This window comes from Panulirus ornatus, chromosome 2, assembly GCF_036320965.1.
Source record: "Panulirus ornatus isolate Po-2019 chromosome 2, ASM3632096v1, whole genome shotgun sequence".
Taxonomy (NCBI): domain Eukaryota; kingdom Metazoa; phylum Arthropoda; class Malacostraca; order Decapoda; family Palinuridae; genus Panulirus; species Panulirus ornatus.
In genome coordinates, this window is record NC_092225.1 from 93,440,861 (window position 1) to 93,462,612 (window position 21,752).

A 21,752-nucleotide genomic window follows, 5' to 3' on the forward strand; every position below is an offset into this window, starting at 1 on the left:
GCCCGTAGTTTTGATGCAATGGATCAATTACTAGTGGTTTGATTTGAATGGAAAAGTGTGTAATATGGCAGTTGAGGATATTGGGTGGCATGGGGTACCCAATGATGTGAATGAAAATAATGAACAGCTTGTGGATTTGTGTTCAGAAAAAGGACTGTATTGAGAATACGTGGTTTAAGAAGAGGGATATACACAATTATACATGGATGTGTGGGGATGGTAGAAAGCAAGCTGTAAAAATTATTTTGATAGGCATGCAGAGGAGAGACTCTTGGATGTGAATATTCTAAGAGGAGGCTGCTGGTGAGATGTATGATCATTGCATGGCAGGGATAGGAGTGAAGGTTTGTTGAGGCTTCAGGAAAAGAGGAAGAGGGATAGGGAAAGTGACTGAGCATGGGAAAGAGGCTTTTGTGAAGAGAAAGTAGGAGATAGTGTAGAATGGCAATTGATGATGAAAATGAAGCAAGGGCATGGGATGGGGTATAGTTAGGGAAGCTCTGCTTACATGTGTGAGACCTGTATTGCATGTAGAAGTTGAGAGATGAATAGGTGACAAAGGGGAGTGAGTGGTTGGATGAGGAAGTTTATTTGTTAGTGGAAGAGAAAAGAGAGGTGGATGCGCATCCTTTTCAGGTAAGGTGTGCTAGTTCTTGGAAGATCTTATCTATTTATCTCTATCTCTGACACCTGTTTCCTCCAGGTACTCCCATTAAGGGAGTATCCTTGGTAAAAGAGTCTCCACCTATCCTGTCCTTACATGCTTCCCTTGCGCACACTTTTCCATGCATACTTCCACTATTTTTCTCCCTCTAGTACTCTTCCACTGTATTTCCCAATGTTATATTTGCCTCGTACATCAACCCTCTACTTGTTCTGTCTGTGCCGTCCTTGTAAACTCTCCATCTTGCATTTTTTCCACTTGCCCAAACCTCCTCAAAGTGTTACATATCATCCACCCTACTACTGTACTATTCATCCCTTTGCATTCCCTGCCACAGCATCTCTCTCATACACCCCCTCATTTCTTTCTCCATTCCAGTCATACCACATATTCTCTCAAATAGCTCCTTTCCACTGTCTGAATTCTTGACATCTGTGACTCAATGTATGTCCATGTTTCAGGGAAGGGAGATCTGTGTTGTCCTTTGATCCTTTCTTTATTTCTGTGCGTACTCCTCACCCTTCATTATTCTGTTAAGGAACTCAATGACTCTTCTATCATGTACTGCTCTCATCCTTATCTCTCCTTCCATATCACCAAACTCAATGATGATAGCTCTTAAATACTTAATTCTGTCACCTCTTCCAGTCTTTCTTCCCTCATATATGTAACAGTTTTGTACACTTTCTTTTCTCACTCTATAGGGCTTTGCAAAATGTATACTTTCACTCTGTTTCCCTTCAAACATGATTATCTTACTCTTAATTGCATTTACCTTCAATCACTTATGCTTACACACATTATAAGATGCTTGCACCTTCTGCAACTCCTCTTCGCTCTTCGCAAAACAGCACTGTATTATCTTCAAACAGGCTTGTCGTTAGCCACCATACTTCACTGTCACTTTCATCTCTTTTATCATTCCTTCCATATATATATATTGAACCAGGGCATGTGAAGCATCTTGGGTAAACCATGGAAAGTTCTGTGGGGCCGGGATGTGGAAAGGGAGCTGTGGTTTTGGTGCATTATACATGAGAGCTAGAGACTGAGTGTGAATGAATGTGGCCTTTGTTGTCTCTTCCTAGCGCTACCTCATGCACATGCGGGGGAGGGGGGGGTTATTTCATGAATGGCGGGGTGGCGACAGGAATAAATAAGGGCAGACAGTATGAATTATGTACATGTGTATATATGTATATGTCTGTGTGTGTATATGTATGTATACATTGAGATGTATAGATATGTATATGTGCGTGTGTGGACGTGTATGTATATACATATGTATGTGTGTGGGTTGGGCCATTCTTTCATCTGTTTCCTTGCGCTACCTCGCTAACGTGGGACACGGCGACAAATTATGATAAATAGATTATTTTTTTTTTTATTTTGCTTTGTCGCTGTCTCCCGCGTTAGCGAGGTAGCGCAAGGAAACAGACGAAAAAATGGCCCAACCCACCCACATTCACATGTATATACATACATGTCCACACACGCAAATATACATAACTATACATCTCAATGTATACATATATATACACACAGACATATACATATATACACATGTACATAATTCATACTGTCTGCCCTTATTCATTCCTATTGCCACCTCGCCACACATGGAATAACAACCCCCTCCCCCCTCATGTGTGCGAGATAGCGCTAGGAAAAGACAACAAAGGTCCCATTCGCTCACACTCAGTCTCTAGCTGTCATGTAATAATGCACCGAAACCATATCTCCCTTTCCACATCCAGGCCCCACAGAACTTTCCATGGTTTACCCCAGACGCTTCACATGCCCTGGTTCAATCCATTGACAGCGCGTCAACCCCCAGTATACCACATCATTCCAATTCACTCTATATCTTGCACGCCTTTCACCCTCCTGCATGTTCAGGCCCCAATCACTCAAAATCTTTTTCACTCCATCTTTCCACCTCCAAATTGGAGGTGGAAATAAATAAATAGATATACAGCTGGTGGCTGATTCATGTGAGAAACTGCAGAAGCTGGTGACTGAGTTTGGTAAAGTGTGTGAAAGAAGAAAGTTAAGAGTAAATGTGAATAAGAGCAAGGTTATTAGGTACAGTAGGGTTGAGGGTCAAGTCAATTGGGAGGTGAGTTTGAATGGAGAAAAACTGGAGGAAGTGAAGTGTTTTAGATATCTGGGAGTGGATCTGGCAGCGGATGGAACCATGGAAGCGGAAGTGGATCATAGGGTGGGGGAGGGGGCGAAGATTCTGGGAGCCTTGAAGAATGTGTGGAAGTCGAGAACATTATCTCGGAAAGCAAAAATGGGTATGTTTGAAGGAATAGTGGTTCCAACAATGTTGTATGGTTGCGAGGCGTGGGCTATGGATAGAGTTGTGCGCAGGAGGATGGATGTGCTGGAAATGAGATGTTTGAGGACAATGTGTGGTGTGAGGTGGTTTGATCGAGTAAGTAACGTAAGGGTAAGAGAGATGTGTGGAAATAAAAAGAGTGTGGTTGAGAGAGCAGAAGAGGGTGTTTTGAAATGGTTTGGGCACATGGAGAGAATGAGTGAGGAAAGATTGACCAAGAGGATATATGTGTCGGAGGTGGAGGGAACGAGGAGAAGAGGGAGAGCAAATTGGAGGTGGAAAGATGGAGTGAAAAAGATTTTGTGTGATCGGGGCCTGAACATGCAGGAGGGTGAAAGGAGGGCAAGGAATAGAGTGAATTGGAGCGATGTGGTATACCGGGGTTGACGTGCTGTCAGTGGATTGAATCAAGGCATGTGAAGCGTCTGGGGTAAACCATGGAATGCTGTGTAGGTATGTATATTTGCGTGTGTGGACGTATGTATATGCATGTGTATGGGGGGTTGGGTTGGGCCATTTCTTTCGTCTGTTTCCTTGCGCTACCTCGCAAACGCGGGAAACAGCGACAAAGCAAAAAAAAATATTTATATATATCCCTGGGATAGGAGAGAAAGAATACTTCCCACGCATTCCTCACGTGTCTTAGAAGGCGACTAAAGGGGATGGGAGCGGGGGGGCTACAAACCCTCCCCTCCTTGTATTTTAACTTTCTAAAAGGGGAAACAGAAGAAGGAGTCATGCGGGGAGTGCTCACCCTCCTCGAAGGCTCAGATTGGGGTGTCTAAATGTGTGTGGATGTAACCAAGATGAGAAAAAAAGGAGAGATAGGTAGTATGTTTGAGGAAAGGAACCTAATGTTTTGGCTCTGAGTGAAATGAAGTTCAAGGGTAAAGGGGAAGAGTGGTTTAGGAATGTCTTGGGAGTAAAGTCAGGGGTTAGTGAGAGGTCAAGAGCAAGGGAAGGAGTAGCACTACTCCTGAAACAGGAGTGATGGGAGTATGTGATAGAGTGTAAGAAAGTAAACTCTAGATTGATATGGGTAAAACTGAAGGAGGATGGAGAGAGATGGGTGATTATTGGTGCATATGCACCTGGGTATGAGAAGAAAGATCATGAGAGGCAAGTGTTTTGGGAGCAGCTGAATGAGTGTGTTAGTGGTTTTGATGCACGAGACCGGGTTATAGTGATGGGTGATTTGAATGGAAAGGTGAGTAATGTGGCAGTTGAGGGATTAATTGGTATACATGGGGTGTTCAGTGTTGTAAATGGAAATGGTGAAGAGCTTGTAGATTTATGTGCTGAAAAAGGACTGGTGATTGGGAATACCTGGTTTAAAAAGAGAGATGTACGTAAGTATACGTATGTAAGTAGGAGAGATGGCCAGAGAGCGTTATTGGATTACGTGTTAATAGGCGTACGAAAGGTAAACTTTTGGATGTTAATGTGCTGAGAGGTGGAACTGGAGGGATGTCTGGTCATTATCTTGTGGAGGCGAAGGTGAAGATTTGTAGAGGTTTTCAGAAAAGTAGAGAGAAAATTGGGGTGAAGAGAGTGGTGAGAGTAAGTAAGCTTGGGAAGGAGACTTATTTGAGGAAGTACCAGGAGAGACTCAGTACAGAATGGAAAAAGGTGAGAACAAAGGAGGTAAGGGGAGTGGGGGAGGAATGGGATGTATTTAGGGAAGCGATGATGGCTTGTGCAAAAGATGCTTGTGGCATGAGAAGTGTGGTAGGTGGGCAGATTAGAAAGGGTAGCGAGTGGTGGGATGAAGAAGTAAGATTATTAGTGAAAGAGAAGAGAGAGGCATTTGGACGATTTTTGCAGGGAAATAATGCAAATGAGTGGGAGATGTATAAAAGAAAGAGGCAGGAGGTCAAGAGAAAGGTGCAAGAGGTGAAAAAGAGGGCAAATGAGAGTTGGGGTGAGAGAGTATCATTAAGTTTTAGGGAGAATAAAAAGATGTTTTGGAAGGAAGTAAATAAAGTGTGTAAGACAAGGGAACAAATGGGATCTTCAGTAAAGGGGGCTAATGGGGAGGTGAAAACAAGTAGTGGTGATGTGAGAAGGAGATGGAGTGAGTATTTTGAAGGTTTGTTGAATGTGTTTGATGATAGAGTGGCAGGTATAGGGTGTTTTGGTCGAGGTGGTGTGCAAAGTGAGAGGGTTAGGGAAAATGATTTGGTAAACAGAGAAGAGGTACTAAAAGCTTTGTGGAAGATGAAAGCCGGCAAGGCAGCGGGTTTGGATGGTATTGCAGTGGAATTTGTAAAAAAAAAAAAGGGGGTGACTGTATTGTTGACTGGTTGTTAAGGTTATTTAATGTATGTATGACTCATGGTGAGGTCCCTGAGGATTGGCGGAATGCGTGCATAGTGCCATTGTACAAAGGCAAAGGGGACAAAGGTGAGTGCTCAAATTACAGAGGTATAAGTTTGTTGAGTATTCCTGGGAAATTATATTGGAGGGTATTGGTTGAGAGGGTGAAGGCATGTACAGAGCATCAGATTGGGGAAGAGCAGTGTGGTTTCAGAAGTGGTAGAGGATGTGTGGATCAGGTGTTTGCTTTGAAGAATGTATGTGAGAAATACTTAGAAAAGCAAATGGATTTGTATGTAGCATTTATGGATCTGGAAAAGGCATATGATAAGAGTCAGTAGAGATGCTCTGTGGAAGGTATTAAGATTATATGGTGTGGGAGGCAAGTTGTTAGAAGCAGTGAAAAGTTTTTATCGAGGATGTAAGGCATGTGTATGTGTAGGAAGAGAGGAAAGTGATTGGTTCTCAGTGAATGTAGGTTTGCGGCAGGGGTGTGTGATGTCTCCATGGTTGATTAATTTTTTATAGATGGGGTTGTTAGGGAGGTGAATGCAAAAGTTTTGGAAAGAGGGGCAAGTATGCAGTCTGTTGGGGATGAGAGAGCTTGGGAAGTGAGTCAGTTGTTGTTCGCTGATGATACAGCGCTGGTGGCTGATTCATGTGAGAAACTGCAGAAGCTGGTGACTGAGTTTGGTAAAGTGTGTGAAAGAAGAAAGTTAAGAGTAAATGTGAATAAGAGCAAGGTTATTAGGTACAGTAGGGTTGAGGGTCAAGTCAATTGGGAGGTAAGTTTGAATGGAGAAAAACTGGAGGAAGTAAAGTGTTTTAGATATCTGGGAGTGGATCTGGCAGTGGATGGAACCATGGAAGTGGAAGTAAATCATAGTGTGGGGGAGGGGGCGAAAATCCTGGGAGCCTTGAAGAATGTGTGGAAGTCGAGAACATTATCTCGGAAAGCAAAAATGGCTATGTTTGAAGGAATAGTGGCTCCAACAATGTTGTATGGTTGCGAGGCATGGGCTATGGATAGAGTTGTGCGCAGGAGGGTGGATGTGCTGGAAATGAGATGTTTGAGGACAATATGTGGTGTGAGGTGGTTTGATCAAGTAAGTAATGTAAGGGTAAGAGAGATGTGTGGAAATAAAAAGAGCGTGGTTGAGAGAGCAGAAGAGGGTGTTTTGAAATGGTTTGGGCACATGGAGAGAATGAGTGAGGAAAGATTGACCAAGAGGATATATGTGTCGGAGGTGGAGGGAACGAGGAGAAGTGGGAGACCAAATTGGAGGTGGAAAGATGGAGTGAAAAAGATTTTGAGTGATCGGGACCTGAGCATGCAGGAGGGTGAAAGGCGGGCAAGGAATAGAGTGAATTGGATCGATGTGGTATACTGGGGTCGACGTGCTGTCAATGGATTGAATCAGGGCATGTGAAGCGTCTGGGGTAAACCATGAAAAGTTGTGTAGGGCCTGGATGTGGAAAGGGAGCTGTGGTTTTGGGCATTATTGCATGACAGCTGGATATTGAGTGTGAGCGAATGTGGCTTTTGTTGTCTTTTCCTGGCGCTGCCTCGCGCACATGAGGGGGGAGGGGGATGTTATTCCGTGTTTGGCGGGTGGCGATGGGGGTGAGTAGGAGTAGACAGTGTGAATTGTGTGCATGTCTGTATATGTGTGTGTCTGTGTGTGTATATATGTGTGTACGTTGGGATGTGTGGGTGTGTATGTTTGCGTGTGTGGACGTGTGTGTGTGTGCATGTGTGTTGGGGTGGGTTGGACCATTTTCTTTCGTCTGTTTCCTTGCACTACCTCGCAGGCGCGGGAGACAGCGGAAAAAAAAAGAATAAACATACACAAGCATTTACATACACATATATACTCATATACACAATTCATACTTGTTCACCATCACCCTTTCCACACATGATCACTGCCCCGTGACAGCGAGGTATCACTAGGAAATAGATGAAGTAAAGCAATATCCGCTCACATCCATGCATGAGCTGTCATGTATAATTCACTGAAACCACCTTTTCCTACCCACATCCAGGTCCCACAGACAAAGCTTTCCATTGTTTACCCCAGATATTTCACATGCCATAGTTCAGCCCATTGAAAGCACATTGACTCCAGTATACTACATTGTTCCAAGTAACTCAGTTCTGTGCATGCATTTCACCCTCCTGTATGTTCAGGCCCTGATTGCTTAAAATCTTATTCATTTCATCCATTCACCTCCAATTTGGTCTAGCCATTCTCTTTGTTCTCGCCACTTTTGACACATATCTTCTTTGTCAGCCTTTCTGTAGTCATTCTCTCTATATGTCCAGACCATTTCAACACACCCTCAATCACACTCTTTATTATCACATGTCTCTCTTACACTTTCATTACTTACTCTAGCAAGTTAAGTACTGATGAGATGGCCTTTATCAGGGCCTCATTTGCCTGTGCCATCTCAGCTAATATGAAAATAGGTGAATGGGATTGCAGTTGAGTTTCTTAAGAAAGGGATGATTCTGTTGTTGATTGGTTAGATAGAATTTTCACTATGTATGGCTTATGGTGAGGTGCCTGAGCATTGGTGGAATGCCTCTAAAGTCCCATTGTATAAGTGCATGTAAGTGCATGTTCAAATTACAGAGGTGCAGGTTTAGTGAATGTACCTGGCATGTTGTATGGGAGAGTTTGGGTAGAACAATATGGCCTCAGGAGTGGTAGATGTTTAGATTAGTTGTATGCTTTGAAGGATGTGTGATGTGTACTTCGTGAAACAGAACTTGTATTTGGCATTTATGGATCTAGATAAAGCGTATGTTAAGGTTGGTAGAGATGCTTTGTGGAAGGTATTATGGTATGAAAGGAGAGCTGTGAAACTTTTTTTTTTTTTCATCAAGAGAGTAAGGCATGTTTTCAAGTAAGCAGAGAGGAGTATGAGTCTTTGTTGGTGAAGGTAAGTCTGTGGTAGGAACTCATTTGATGTCATCATGGCTTTTAATTTTTGTATGGATGGTGTGGTGAGTGGGGTGAATGTAAGTCTTAAAGAGAGAAGCACATGTGCATATGCACCCTGTTGTGGGTGGGGTTCCTGGGAGGTGGATCAGTTGTTGGTTCCTGATGACACAGCACTGATGTAAGATTCAGTTTGAGAGAAAGTTGAAATTAGATGTATATAAAAGTGAGATTATTAGATTTAGCAGAAAAGAGAGACAGGTTATTTGGAGTGTGAGTTTGAATAGAGAGAAACTGGTGGAAGTGGAATGTTGTAGATACCTGGGAGTGTATATGTCAGCAAATGGAACCATAGTAGCTCAGGTAAGCAGTTGGGTGGATGAGGGGGCAAAGGTCTTAGGTGCATTGAAGAATGTGTGGAAAGAGTGGTCACAGTCTTTAAGAGCAAAGATGGGTGTGTTTGATGGAAAAGTAGTCCCATCAGTGCTGCATGGACACATGATGTGGACCTTAAGCAGAAATGTAAAGGAAAGGGTGTATTGGAAAGTAGATATTTGTGGACAATTTTTGGTGTGGGGAGAATTGATTGAATAAGAAATAACTGAGTAAGAGAAGGATGTGGTAGTAAAAGGAGTATGTAAGAGGGAGCTGAAGACGATGTGCTGTAATGTTAGGATATGAGGGAAGGATAACTGAGGACAGAGTGACAAAGAGGGTATACATGTCGGAAGTGTAGAGAAAAAGAAGGGGGAAACCATGGAGGAGGTGGAAGGATGAGAAAAGATGCTCTGAAATTTAGGGGCCTGAACATGCAAGTGGGTGTAAGGCATGCAAGGGATTGAGTGAATTGGAGCAAAGTAGATATATGGGACAATGTGATTTCAGTGGCAGAACCAGGACATTAGAAGCTGTTGGAGGGAAACCACTGTGGGGCTTCGTTGTGGATAGGAGGCTCTGGTTTTGATGCATTATACATGACAACTGGAGATTAGATATATGGGAATGATGCCATTTCCTCATTTGTTCCTGGTGTCACCTCCCTAACACAGGAAGTGGTGTGCGTATTCAAAAGAAAAAGAAAGGAAAATGTATATAGAAGGAGCCAAGTGAGATATGCTAATTTTGCCCAAAGGCTGAGGCAAGGATGTCTCAATAAGATACAGGCTCATAATATAACCAAGATGAGAAGATTGATAAGGGAGAGGAATGGTTTGGGAATATCTTACTAGTAAAGTCAGGGGATAGTGTGAGGGTAGCATCTAAGGAAGAGGTAGCACTTCTGCTGAAGAGGGAATTGTCAGAATGTTTGAAAGTGGCCCATGTCAACAACTTTTTGCTGATCCTGTCTGATATGGTTGATTAATTGTCATATTTTTGTTAAAATTTTTTTTTTATTATTATACTTTGTCAGTGTCTCCCGTCGTGTTAGCGAGGTAGTGCAAGGAAACAGACAAAAGATGGCCCAACCCACCCACATACACATGTATATACATGCATGAGATATGTCTTTTTCATAGAAAAATATCCACCAACTGTTGCTATAATGCTGATGTAACCAAAGGAAATTACCATTGATTAGTTAAGTAGCATTTGTTTTAAAACAGTAGTGATTCCATGGGTCAGTGGCCAATTTGTAAACAGCCTATATTTTAAATGTTTGTAAATTCATGTGGAAGTCGAGAACATTATCTCGGAAAGCAAAAATGGGTATGTTTGAGGGAATGGTGGTTCCAACAATGTTGTATGGTTGCGAGGCGTGGGCTATGGATAGAGATGTGCGCAGGAGGATGGATGTGCTGGAAATGAGATGTTTGAGGACAATGTGTGGTGTGAGGTGGTTTGATCGAGTAAGTAACGTAAGGGTAAGAGAGATGTGTGGAAATAAAAAGAGCGTGGTTGAGAGAGCAGAAGAGGGTGTTTTGAAATGGTTTGGGCACATGGAGAGAATGAGTGAGGAAAGATTGACCAAGAGGATATATGTGTCGGAGGTGGAGGGAACGAGGAGAAGAGGGAGACCAAATTGGAGGTGGAAAGATGGAGTGAAAAAGATTTTGTGTGATCGGGGCCTGAACATGCAGGAGGGTGAAAGGAGGGCAAGGAATAGAGTGAATTGGAGCCATGTGGTATACAGGGGTTGACGTGCTGTCAGTGGATTGAATCAAGGCATGTGAAGCGTCTGGGGTAAACCATGGAAAGCTGTGTAGGTATGTATATTTGCGTGTGTGGACGTGTGTATGTACATGTGTATGGGGGGGGGGGTTGGGCCATTTCTTTCGTCTGTTTCCTTGCGCTACCTCGCAAACGCGGGAGACAGCGACAAAGTATAAAAAAAAAAAAAAAAAAAAAAAATTCATACGGTAATGAAGTGTAACTAAGATTCATTTTTCTGCAGAAAGAGCGAAGGTTTGAAAAGAAGATGAAAAAGAAAGGTCTAATCATTAAGAAAATGCGTGAAGATGGAGCTTGTCTATTTCGTGCCATTGCTGACCAAGTTTATGGTGACCAGGATATGCATAGCAGTGTTCGGAAGAACTGTATGGATTACATAGTAAGTCTGATTTCATTGTCCTTCTTCCCAAATATTTGTTTCTTTATATTTCATGTTGTGTGTTGCTCAGTAGTAATTCAATTGTCTTGTACATCTTTCATACATAGAAAGATTAATGTCTCGGTAATTTTCCACCACCCATTGTCATAATAAAAGTATGGCCTTATTTATGCCTTTTGGTGTATTGAATATTAATGAAGCTAATATTTTTTCCAGTCTCGCAATGAAGATGCATTTGCTCCATTTGTATCTGAAAACTTCCAGACATACGTTCAAAGAAAAAGACGAGATGATTGTTTTGGCAACCATATAGAACTAGCAGCCATGTCTGAAATGTACAATCGCATCATTGAAGTTTATTGCTATAGCATAGGTGAGTATTAAAGATTAGTTGCAAAATGGAGAAGATAGTATATAGACAGTGAAGATTAGAAAGTGGATTATCTTGGAGATTCTGTTATTACAATGGGTATCGTGTTTCTGAGAAATTTGCCCTCATTTCTGTACTTGTTTTATTAGGCAGTTAACGAAATATTAGATTTCATTGCAGAACCTCCATGGTGTAGCGGTTAGCTTTGCTGACTGTGATGCATTCACAGGCCACCTGGGGTCGAGCCCACATAGGTTTGAATCCTTGTTTGCTGCAGTTGGTCCACAGTCAACCCAGTTGTTCATCCTTACCAAGGGGATGGTCATTAATTTGGTTAGAATTGAAAGAGAAGGGGCAGAACTGATGATTGCATCAACTCAGATACTAGGGTAATAGTAGGTGATAGTAAAGGAGGGATGATAGAAATAAATAAAGATATAACCATACTTTTTTAAGAAAGCTTGGAAAAAGAATCAATGAAACATGCAAATAAAGAAGCACAAAGGAATGAACAAAAACTGATATTTTTTATTAAGAAAATAGAAAAGATATTGCCAGATGAATATGAACACTGCAAAATGTGATACACATTAGATAAAAAATTACTATGATTATATGTTTGGGATGTGTTGTATATATGCATGATTGCATAAGACTGAAGACTGACAGAAAATACAGATTCATCTGGAATTATGATGAATGTAGCCATTGGTGACATAAATTAAACAAAAATCTCATGCCAAAATGATGATGATAAGGAGGGTAATGATTTAATTGATAAGGAATTTATTGACTGAAGTGAAAAGCATGTCCAGACCCTGATCATTTCATAGCTCTCTCTCTCTCTCTCTCTGTTTGTTTATCTATTTATTGTACTTTGTCGCTGTCTCCCATGTTAGCAAGGTAGCGCAAGGAAACAGACAAAAGAATGGCCCAACCCACCCACATACACCTGCATATACATACACGTCCACACACTCACTTATACATACCTATACATTTTAACGTATACATATATATACATACACAGACATATACATATATACATGTGTACATAATTCATACTTCCTGCCTTCATTCTCCCGTCACCACCCTGCCACACATGAAATGACACACCCCTTCCCCTGCACGTGTGTGAGGTAGTGCTAGGAAAAGACAACAAAGGCCACATTCATTCACACTCATTCTCTAGCTGTTGTGTATAGTGCACTGAAACCACAGCTCCCTTTCCACATCCAGGCCCCACGAAACTTTCCATGGTTTACCCCAGATGCTTCATGGGCCCAGGTTCAATCCAATGATAGCACGTCGACCGCGGTATACCACATCATTCCAATTCATGTTATTCCTTGCATGCCTTTCACCCTCCTGCATGTTCAGGCCCTGATCGCTCAAAATCTTTTTCACTCCATCCTTCCACCTCCAATTTGGTCTCCCACTTCTTGTTCCCTCCACCTCAGACACACATATCCTCTTTGTCAATCTTTCCTCACTCATTCTCTCCTTGTGATCAAACCATTTCAATATACCCTTTTCTGCTCTCACAGCCACACTCGTTTTATTACCACACATCTCTCTTACCCTTTCATTACTTACTCGATCAAACCACCTCACACCACATATTGTCCTCAAACATCTCATTTCCAACACATCCACCCTCCTCGCACAACTCTATCTATAGCCCACGCCTCGCAACCATGTAACATTGTTGGAACCACTATTCCTTCAAACATAGCCATTTTTGCTTTCAGAGATAATGTTCTCACCTTCCACACATTTTTCAGTGCTCCCAGAACTTTCGCCCCCTCCCCCACCCTGTGACTCACTTCTGCTTCCATGATTCCCTCCGCTGCCAAATCCACTCCCAGATATCTAAAACACTTCTCTTCCTCCATATTTTCTCCATTCAAACTTACCTCCCAATTGACTTGTCCCTCAACCCTACTGTACCTAATATCCTTGCTCTTATTCACATTTACTCTCAGCTTTCTTCTTTTACACACTTTACCAAACTCAGTCACCAGCTTCTGCAGTTTCACAACTGAATCAGCCACCAGCACTGTATCATCAGTGAAAAAGAACTGACTCACTTCCCAAGCTCTCTCATCCACAACAGACTGCATACTTTCCTTTCTCTCCAAAACTCTTGCATTCACCTCCCTAACAACCCCATCCATAAACAGATTAAACAACCATGGAGACATCACACACCCCTGCCACAAACCAACATTCAATGAGAACCAATTAATTTCCTCTCTTCCCACTCACACACATGCCTTACATCCTTGATAAAAACTTTTCACAGCTTCTAACAACTTACCTCCCACACCATATATTCTTGATACCTTTCACAGAGCATCTCTATCAACTCTTATCATATGCCTTCTCCAGATCCATAAATGCTACATGCAATCCATTTGCTTTTCTAAGCATTTCTCATATACATTCTTCAAAACAAACACCTGATCCACACATCCTCTACCACTTCTGAAACCACACTGCTCTTCCCCAATCTGATGCTCTGTACATGCCTTCACCCTCTCAATCAGTACCCTCCCATATAATTTACCAGGAATACTCAACAAACTTATACCTCTGTAATTTGAGCACTCACTTTTATCCCTTTTGCCTTTGTACAATGGCACTCTGCAAGCATTCCGCCAATCCTCACGCACCTCTCCATGAGTCATACAGACATTAAATAACCTTACCAACCAGTCAACAATACAGTCACCCCCTTTTTTAATAAATTCCACAGCAATACCATCCAAACCCGCTGCCTTGCCGGCTTTCATCTTCCGCAAAGCTTTTACTACCTCTTCTCTGTTTACCAAATCATTCTCCCTAACCCTCTCACTTTGCACACCACCTTGACCAAAACACCCTATATCTGCCACTCTATCATCAAACATTCAACAAACCTTCAAAATACTCACTCCATCTCCTTCTCACATCACCACTTCTTGTTATCACCTCCCCATTAGCCCCCTTCACTGAAGTTCCCATTGATTCCCTCATCTTACGCACTTTATTTACCTCCTTCCAAAACATCTTTTTATTCTCCCTAAAATTTAAAGATCCTCTCTCACCCCAACTCTCCTTTGCCCTCTTTTTTACCTCTTGCACCTTTCTCTTGACATCCCACCTCTTTCTTTTATACATCTCCCACTCATTTGCATTATTTCCCTGCAAAAATTGTCCAAATGCCTCTCTCTTCTCTTTCACTAATAATCTTACTTCTTCATCCCACCACTCACTACCCTTTCTAACCTGCCCATCCCCCATGCTTCTCATGCCACAAGCATCTTTTGTGCAAGCCATCACTGCTTCCCTAAATACATCCCATTCCTCCCCCACTCCCCTTATGTCCTTTGTTCTCACCTTTTTCCATTCTGTACTGAGTCTCTCCTGGTACTTCCTCACACAAGTCTCCTTCCCAAGCTCACTTACTCTCACCACTCTCTTCACCCCAACATTCTCTCTTCTTTTCTGAAAGCCTCTACAAATCTTCACCTTAGCCTCCACAAGATAATGATCAGACATCCCTCCAGTTGCACCTCTCAGCACATTAACATCCAAAAGTCTCTCTTTCACGCACCTATCTATTATCGCTTAATCCAATAACGCTTTCTGGCCATCTCTCCTACTTACATACCCATACTTATGTATATCTTGCTTTTTAAACCAGGTATTCCCAATCACCAGTCCTTTTTCAGCACATAAATCTACACGCTCTTCACCATTTCTGTTTACAACACTGAACACCCCATGTACACCAATTACTCTCTCAACTGCCACATTACTCACCTTTGCATTCAAATCCCCCATCACTATAACCCGGTCTCATGCATCAAAACTACTAACACACTCACTCAGCTGCTCCCAAAACACTTGCCTCTCATGATCTTTCTTCTCATGCCCAGGTGCATATGCACCAATAATCACCCATCTCTCTCCATCCACTTTCGGTTTTACCCATATCAATCTAGAGTTTACTTTCTTACACTCTATCACATACTCCCACCACTCCTGTTTCAGGAGTAGTTATACTCCTTCCCTTGCTCTTGATCTCTCACTAACCCCTGACTTTACTCCCAAGACATTCCTAAACCACTCTTCTCCTTTACCATTGAGCTTCGTTTCACTCAGAGCCAAAACATCCAAATTCCTTTCCTCAAACATACTACCTATCTCTCCTTTTTTCTCATCTTGGTTACATCCACACACATTTAGACACCCCAACGTGAGCCTTCGAGGAGGATAAGCACTCCCCGCGTGACTCCTTCTTCTGTTTCCCCTTTTAGAAAGTTGAAATACAAAGAGGGGAGAGTTTCCAGACCCCCATTCCTGTCCCCTTTAGTCGCCTTCTACGATACGTGAGGAATGCGTGGGAAGTATTCTTTCTCCCCTATCCCCATGGGTAGGGGAGATATATATATGATATATTGTGATGCACAAGACCGGGTTATAGTGATGGGTGATGTGAATGCAAAGGTGAGTAATGTGGCAGTTGAGGGAATAATTGGTGTACATGGGGTGTTCAGCGTTGTAAATGGAAATGATGGAGAGCTTGTAGATTTATGTGCTGAAAAAGGACTAATGATTGAGAATCCCTGGTTTAAAAAGAGAGATATACATAAGTATACGTATGTAAGTAGGAGAGATGGCCAGAGAGCGTTATTGGATTACGTGTTAATTGATAGGCGCACGAAAGAGAGACTTTTGGATGTTAATGTGCTGAGAGGTGCAACTAGAGGGATGTCTGATCATTATCTTGTGGAGGCTAAGGTGAAGATTTGTAGAGGCTTTCAGAAAAGAAGAGAGAATGTTGGGGTGAAGAGAGTGGTGAGAGTAAGTGAGCTTGGGAAGGAGACTTGTGTGAGGAAGTACAAGGAGAGACAGTACAGAATGGAAAAAGGTGAGAACAAAGGACGTAAAGGGAATGGGGGAGGAATGGGATGTATTTAGGGAAGCAGTGATGGCTTGTGCAAAAGATGCTTTTGGCATGAGAGGCATGGGAGGCTGGCAAATTAGAAAGGGTAGTGAGTGGTGGGATGAAGAAGTAAGATTATTAGTGAAAGAGAAGAGAGAGGCATTTGGACAATTTTTGCAGGGAAATAATGCAAATGAGTGGGAGATGTATAAAAGAGAGAGGGAGGAGGTCAAGAGAAAGGTGCAAGAGGTGAAGAAGAGGGCAAAAGAGAGTTGGGGTGAGAGAGTATCATTAAATTTTAGGGAGAATAAAAAGTTGTTTTGGAAGGAGGTAGATAAAGTGCGTAAGACAAGGGAACAAATGGGAACTTCAGTGAAGGGGGGCAAGTCGGGAGGTCATAACAAGTAGTGGTGATGTGAGAAGATGGGGTGAGTATTTTGAAGGTTTGTTGAATGTGTTTGATGATAGAGTGGCAGATATAGGGTGTTTTGGTCGAGGTGGTGTGCAAAATGAGAGGGTTAGGGAGAATGATTTGGTAAACAGAGAAGAGGTATTGAAAGCTTTGCAGATGATGAAAGCCAGCAATGCAGCGGGTTTGGATGGTATTGCAGTGGGATTTGTAAAAAAAAAAAGGGGGTGACTGTATTGTTGACTGGTTGGTAAGGTTATTTGATGTATGTATGACTCATGGTGAGGTGCCTGAGGATTGGTGGAATGCTTGCATAGTGCCATTGTACAAAGGCAAAGGGGATAAAAGTGAGTGCTCAAATTACAGAGGTATAAGTTTGTTGAGTATTCCTGGGAAATTATATGGGAGGGTATTGATTGAGAGGGTGAAGGCATGTACAGAGCATCAGATTGGGGAAGAGCAGTGTGGTTTCAGAAGTGGTAGAGGATGTGTGGATCAGGTGTTTGCTATGAAGAATGTATGTGAGAAATACTTAGAAAAGCAAATGAATTTGTATGTAACATTTATGGATCTGGAGAAGGCATATGATAGAGTTGATAGAGATGCTCTGTGGAAGGTATTAAGAATATATGGTGTGGGAGGTAAGTTGTTAGAAGCAGTGAACAGTTTTTATCGAGGATGTAAGGCATGTGTACGTGTAGGAAGAGAGGAAAGTGATTGGTTCTCTGTGAATGTAGTTTTGCGTCAGGGGTGTGTGATGTCTCCATAGTTGTTTTATTTGTTTATGGATGGGGTTGTTAGGGAGGTGAATGCAAGAGTTTTGGAAAGAGGGGCAAGTATGCAGTCTGTTCTGGATGAGAGAGCTTTGGAAGTAAGTCAGTTGTTGTTCGCTGATGATACAGCGCTGGTGGCTGATTCATGTGAGAAACTGCAGAAGCTGGTGATTGAATTTGGTAAAGTGTGTGAAAGAAGAAAGTTAAGAGTCAATGTGAATAAGAGCAAGGTTATTAGGTACAGTAGGGTTGAGGGACAAGTCAATTGGGAGGTAAGTTTGAATGGAGAAAAACTGGAGGAAGTAAAGTGTTTTAGATATCTGGCAGTGGATCTGGCAGCAGATGGAACCATGGAAATGGAAGTGAATCATAGGGTGAGGGAGGGGGCAAAAGTTCTGGGAGCGTTGAAGAATTTGTGGAAGTCGAGAACATTATCTTGGAAAGCGGAAATGGGTATGTTTGAAGGAATAGTGGTTCCAACAATGTTATATGGTTGTGAGGCATGGGCTATGGATAGAGTTGTGCATTCATCTATTCCTGTATTCACCCCGCCACACAGGAAATAGCATCCCCCAGTGAGGCAGCACCAGGAGCAGACAAAAAATGCCACATTCATTTACACTCAGTCTTTAGATGTCAAGTGTAATGCACTGAAATCACAGGTCCCTTTCCACATTTAAACCCCACAGACCTTTCCGTGGTTTACCCCAAACGCATCACATGCCCTGTTTCAATCCATTTACAGCACATCAACCTTGGTATACCACATCGTTCCAGTTCACTCTAGTCTTTGCATACCTTTCACCCTCCTCTATGTTCAGGCCCCGATTGCTCAAAATCTTTTTCCCTCCATTCTTTCACCTACAGTTTGGTCTCCTGCTTCTCCTTCTTCCCTCCACATCTGACACATGTACCCTCTTTGTCAACCTTTTCTCACTTATTCTTTCCATGTGTGCAAACCATTTCAGCACCCTCTTCTGCTCTCTCAACCACACTCTTTTTATTACCACACATCTCTCTTCCCCTTTCATTACTTGCTCGATCAAACTACCTCACACCACATCTCCTCAAGCATTTCATTTCCAATACATCCATCCTCCTCCGCACAACCCTATCTGTAGCCCATGCCTCGCAACCATATCACATCGTTGGAACCACTTATTCCTTCAAACATACCCATTTTTGCTTTCTGAGATAATGTGCTCTCCTTCCACACATTCTTCATCGCTCCCAGAACCTTCGCCCTCTCCCCCACCCTGAGACACTTCTGCTTCTGTGGTTCCGTCTGCTGCTAAGTCCACTCCCAGATATCTGAAACTCTTCACTTCCTTCAGTTTTTCTCCTTTCAAACTTACATCCCAGTTGACTTGTCCCTCAACCCTACTGAACCTAATAACCTTGCTCTAATTCACATTTACTGTCAACTTTCTCCTTTCACACACTTCTCCAAACTTGGTCACCAATCTCTGCAGTTTCTCACACGAATGTCACTAGAGCTGTATCATCAGCGAACAACAACTGACTCACTTCCCAAGCTCTCTCATCCACAACAGACTGCATACTCGCCCCTCTCCAAAACTTTTTCGTTTACCTCCCTAACCACCCCTTCCATTAACAAATTATACAACCATGGGGACATCACACACCCCTACCATAAAGCGACAGTCACTGGGAACCAGTCTCTCTCCTCTCTTCTTACACATACACATTCCTTACATCCTTGGTAAAAACTTTTCACTGCATATGGCAACTTACCTCTCATCATGCACTCTTAAAACCTTCTGGAAAGCATCTCTATCAACCCCGTCACATACTTTCCCCAGATCCACAGGAAATGCTGAGCATGTATGATGTAAAGTTTGAATGTTTATTTTGAATCACACTGCATAGTGTAAGGAAATTATAGTAACTGTATTTAAACTTTCTATCATTATCACTGCATTTCACTGGATTGGATCATGTGTACACAGCCTCTGCATCATTGAAGTAGAACTTTCTAGGAGCACATCTACATAAAGCAGAGACCTACTGAATTCAGGAACCTGGCAAGAATGAAATGAAGACCATTCACTGTTTTCCAAGTGGGAGTAGAAGCATGCAAGGAATACTTGGTCAGACCTTCAAAAGGAAACTATACTAAAGACATAGAACAGTCCCTGGTGAAACTAAAATAGGCAATAATGCAAACTGTGTGGCAGCAGAAAACAATGATAATGTGAAAGAAGCAGGATACACTGGGAGTGTAGTATCATAGCCTTGCCTTGTAAAAAAAATCTTGTAGGAACTCTTTTAAGTTGGTAGGTACCCTCTCTCTCTCACTTTCTTTCTTCAGAGATTACATGTCCAGCAGTGGAGTGTGACAAATACTAGATGAAACAAGTTACTTTTGAGTATTTTTGCAGAACCCATCAACAGTTTCCAAGGCACCCTCCAAACAGACAACGAACCCATCCGCTTAAGTTACCACATGGGGACACATTACAACAGCCTAGTTGATCCTTTCAAGGCCACCATTGGTGTAGGTCTTGGGCTTCCTGGCTTCCAGCCTGGTTTAGCAGACAAGAACCTCATGAAGGAAGCAACCAGACTGAGTGAAAATGTTCATCTTGAGCAGGTGAGAAAATATGCATTTCTTGATATTCGTTAATTCTGTTGTCTTAGTCGGAGAAGATAAAGATGGTAGTTGACTTGTATTGCGGGAATTTTTCATACTATTTGTAATCTACCCCTACCAGTGGAATTCTCTTTGGGACCCATTGCTGTGTGCAAAAAAAGAGGTCTTTTTTTGATACGGAATAAGTATGTTTTTACTTTATCGCAGAGAATACCAAAAAGTAGTATGCTTTCCTCTTTTTTGGACTCAAGAGTGTAATTGGTAGGCAGCCAGTGTCAAGGGAATTTCATTACTAGAACTACCTGTCTGGGGATTGGGAGGGTTAGTGACAACTGTTGAATGAGCCAGTACTTCAGTGGTTGTCAAGTTGCACTCCTCTGACCCATAGTAGCTGTTTTTTCTATCTGCTTTTCCCACATGTGAACTATTGGCAAACACTGCACTGAGTTGCCCTCTGCCAGTGGCCTGTTAAGGGTAAGACACCAAAGGCAAAGACGTGGCACTGATGTTCAGTTGTTATTGAGACTGTTGCTGTGGCCACCCCCTTAAGGGAGTTCCAGGAGAGAACAGGCCTCAGAGATATAGTTAGATAGATAGAAGGGTTTTGAGTGGATGGGGGAAGGCCTATGCTGGTGGCATGGATGTTTCATATCTAAGTATAAGATAAGGATGGGTTTTTCCAGACATGATTGCATTCTTTATATGCCTAATCCGATTACACTTTATGATCTCAAGACATAATTTTGCACCTATATGTATTGTATGTTTTCATATGTTTTTAAAATATTTACACTGGCTTTATTTACATGAATAGATGAACAGATACCTTAATGTAAACCAAAAGCTTCATCACCCACATCCCCCCCATTTTTTTTTTTCAGAATCTATACATGATAGTACCAGCATTTGACCACCTCCAATTTGGTCTCCCTCTTCTCCTCGTTCCCTCCACCTCCGACACATATATCCTCTTGGTCAATCTTTCCTCACTCATTCTCTCCATGTGCCCAAACCATTTCAAAACACCCTCTTCTGCTCTCTCAACCACGCTCTTTTTATTTCCACACATCTCTCTTACCCTTACGTTACTTACTCGATCAAACCACCTCACACCACACATTTTCCTCAAACATCTCATTTCCAGCACATCCATCCTCCTGCGCACATCTCTATCCATAGCCCACGCCTCGCAACCATACAACATTGTTGGTACCACTATTCCTTCAAACATACCCATTTTTGCTTTCCGAGATAATGTTCTCGACTTCCACACATTTTTCAAGGCTCCCAAAATTTTCGCCCCCTCCCCCACCCTATGATCCACTTCCGCTTCCATGGTTCCATCCGCTGACAGATCCACTCCCAGATATCTAAAACACTTCACTTCCTCCAGTTTTTCTCCATTCAAACTCACCTCCCAATTGACTTGACCCTCACCCCTACTGTACCTAATAACCTTGCTCTTATTCACATTTACTCTTAACTTTCTTCTTCCACACACTTTACCAAACTCAGTCACCAGCTTCTGCAGTTTTCTCACATGAATCAGCCACCAGCGCTGTATCATCAGCGAACAACAACTGACTCACTTCCCAAGCTCTCTCATCCCCAACAGACTTCATACTTGCCCCTCTTTCCAGGACTCTTGCATTTACCTCCCTAACAACCCCATCCATAAACAAATTAAACAACCATGGAGACATCACACACCCCTGCCGCAAACCTACATTCACTGAGAACCAATCACTTTCCTCTCTTCCTACACGTACACATGCCTTACATCCTCGATAAAAACTTTTCACTGCTTCTAACAACTTGCCTCCCACACCATAT

At 42.4% G+C, this 21,752-nt stretch overlaps 1 protein-coding gene across 3 annotated transcripts in view; it reads left to right on the forward strand.

Annotated features, from left to right (window-relative positions):
• Positions 1–21,752, forward strand: part of LOC139758416 (OTU domain-containing protein 5-A-like) — a 95,561-nt gene that overhangs the window by 26,987 nt on the left and 46,822 nt on the right. For all 3 annotated transcript variants that reach the window (XM_071679810.1, XM_071679820.1, XM_071679801.1), the window contains 3 exons: positions 10,665–10,820; positions 11,037–11,193; positions 19,708–19,919. In XM_071679810.1, the coding sequence (XP_071535911.1) occupies positions 10,665–10,820; positions 11,037–11,193; positions 19,708–19,919 (525 nt within the window). The remainder of the gene's footprint in view (positions 1–10,664; positions 10,821–11,036; positions 11,194–19,707; positions 19,920–21,752) is intronic.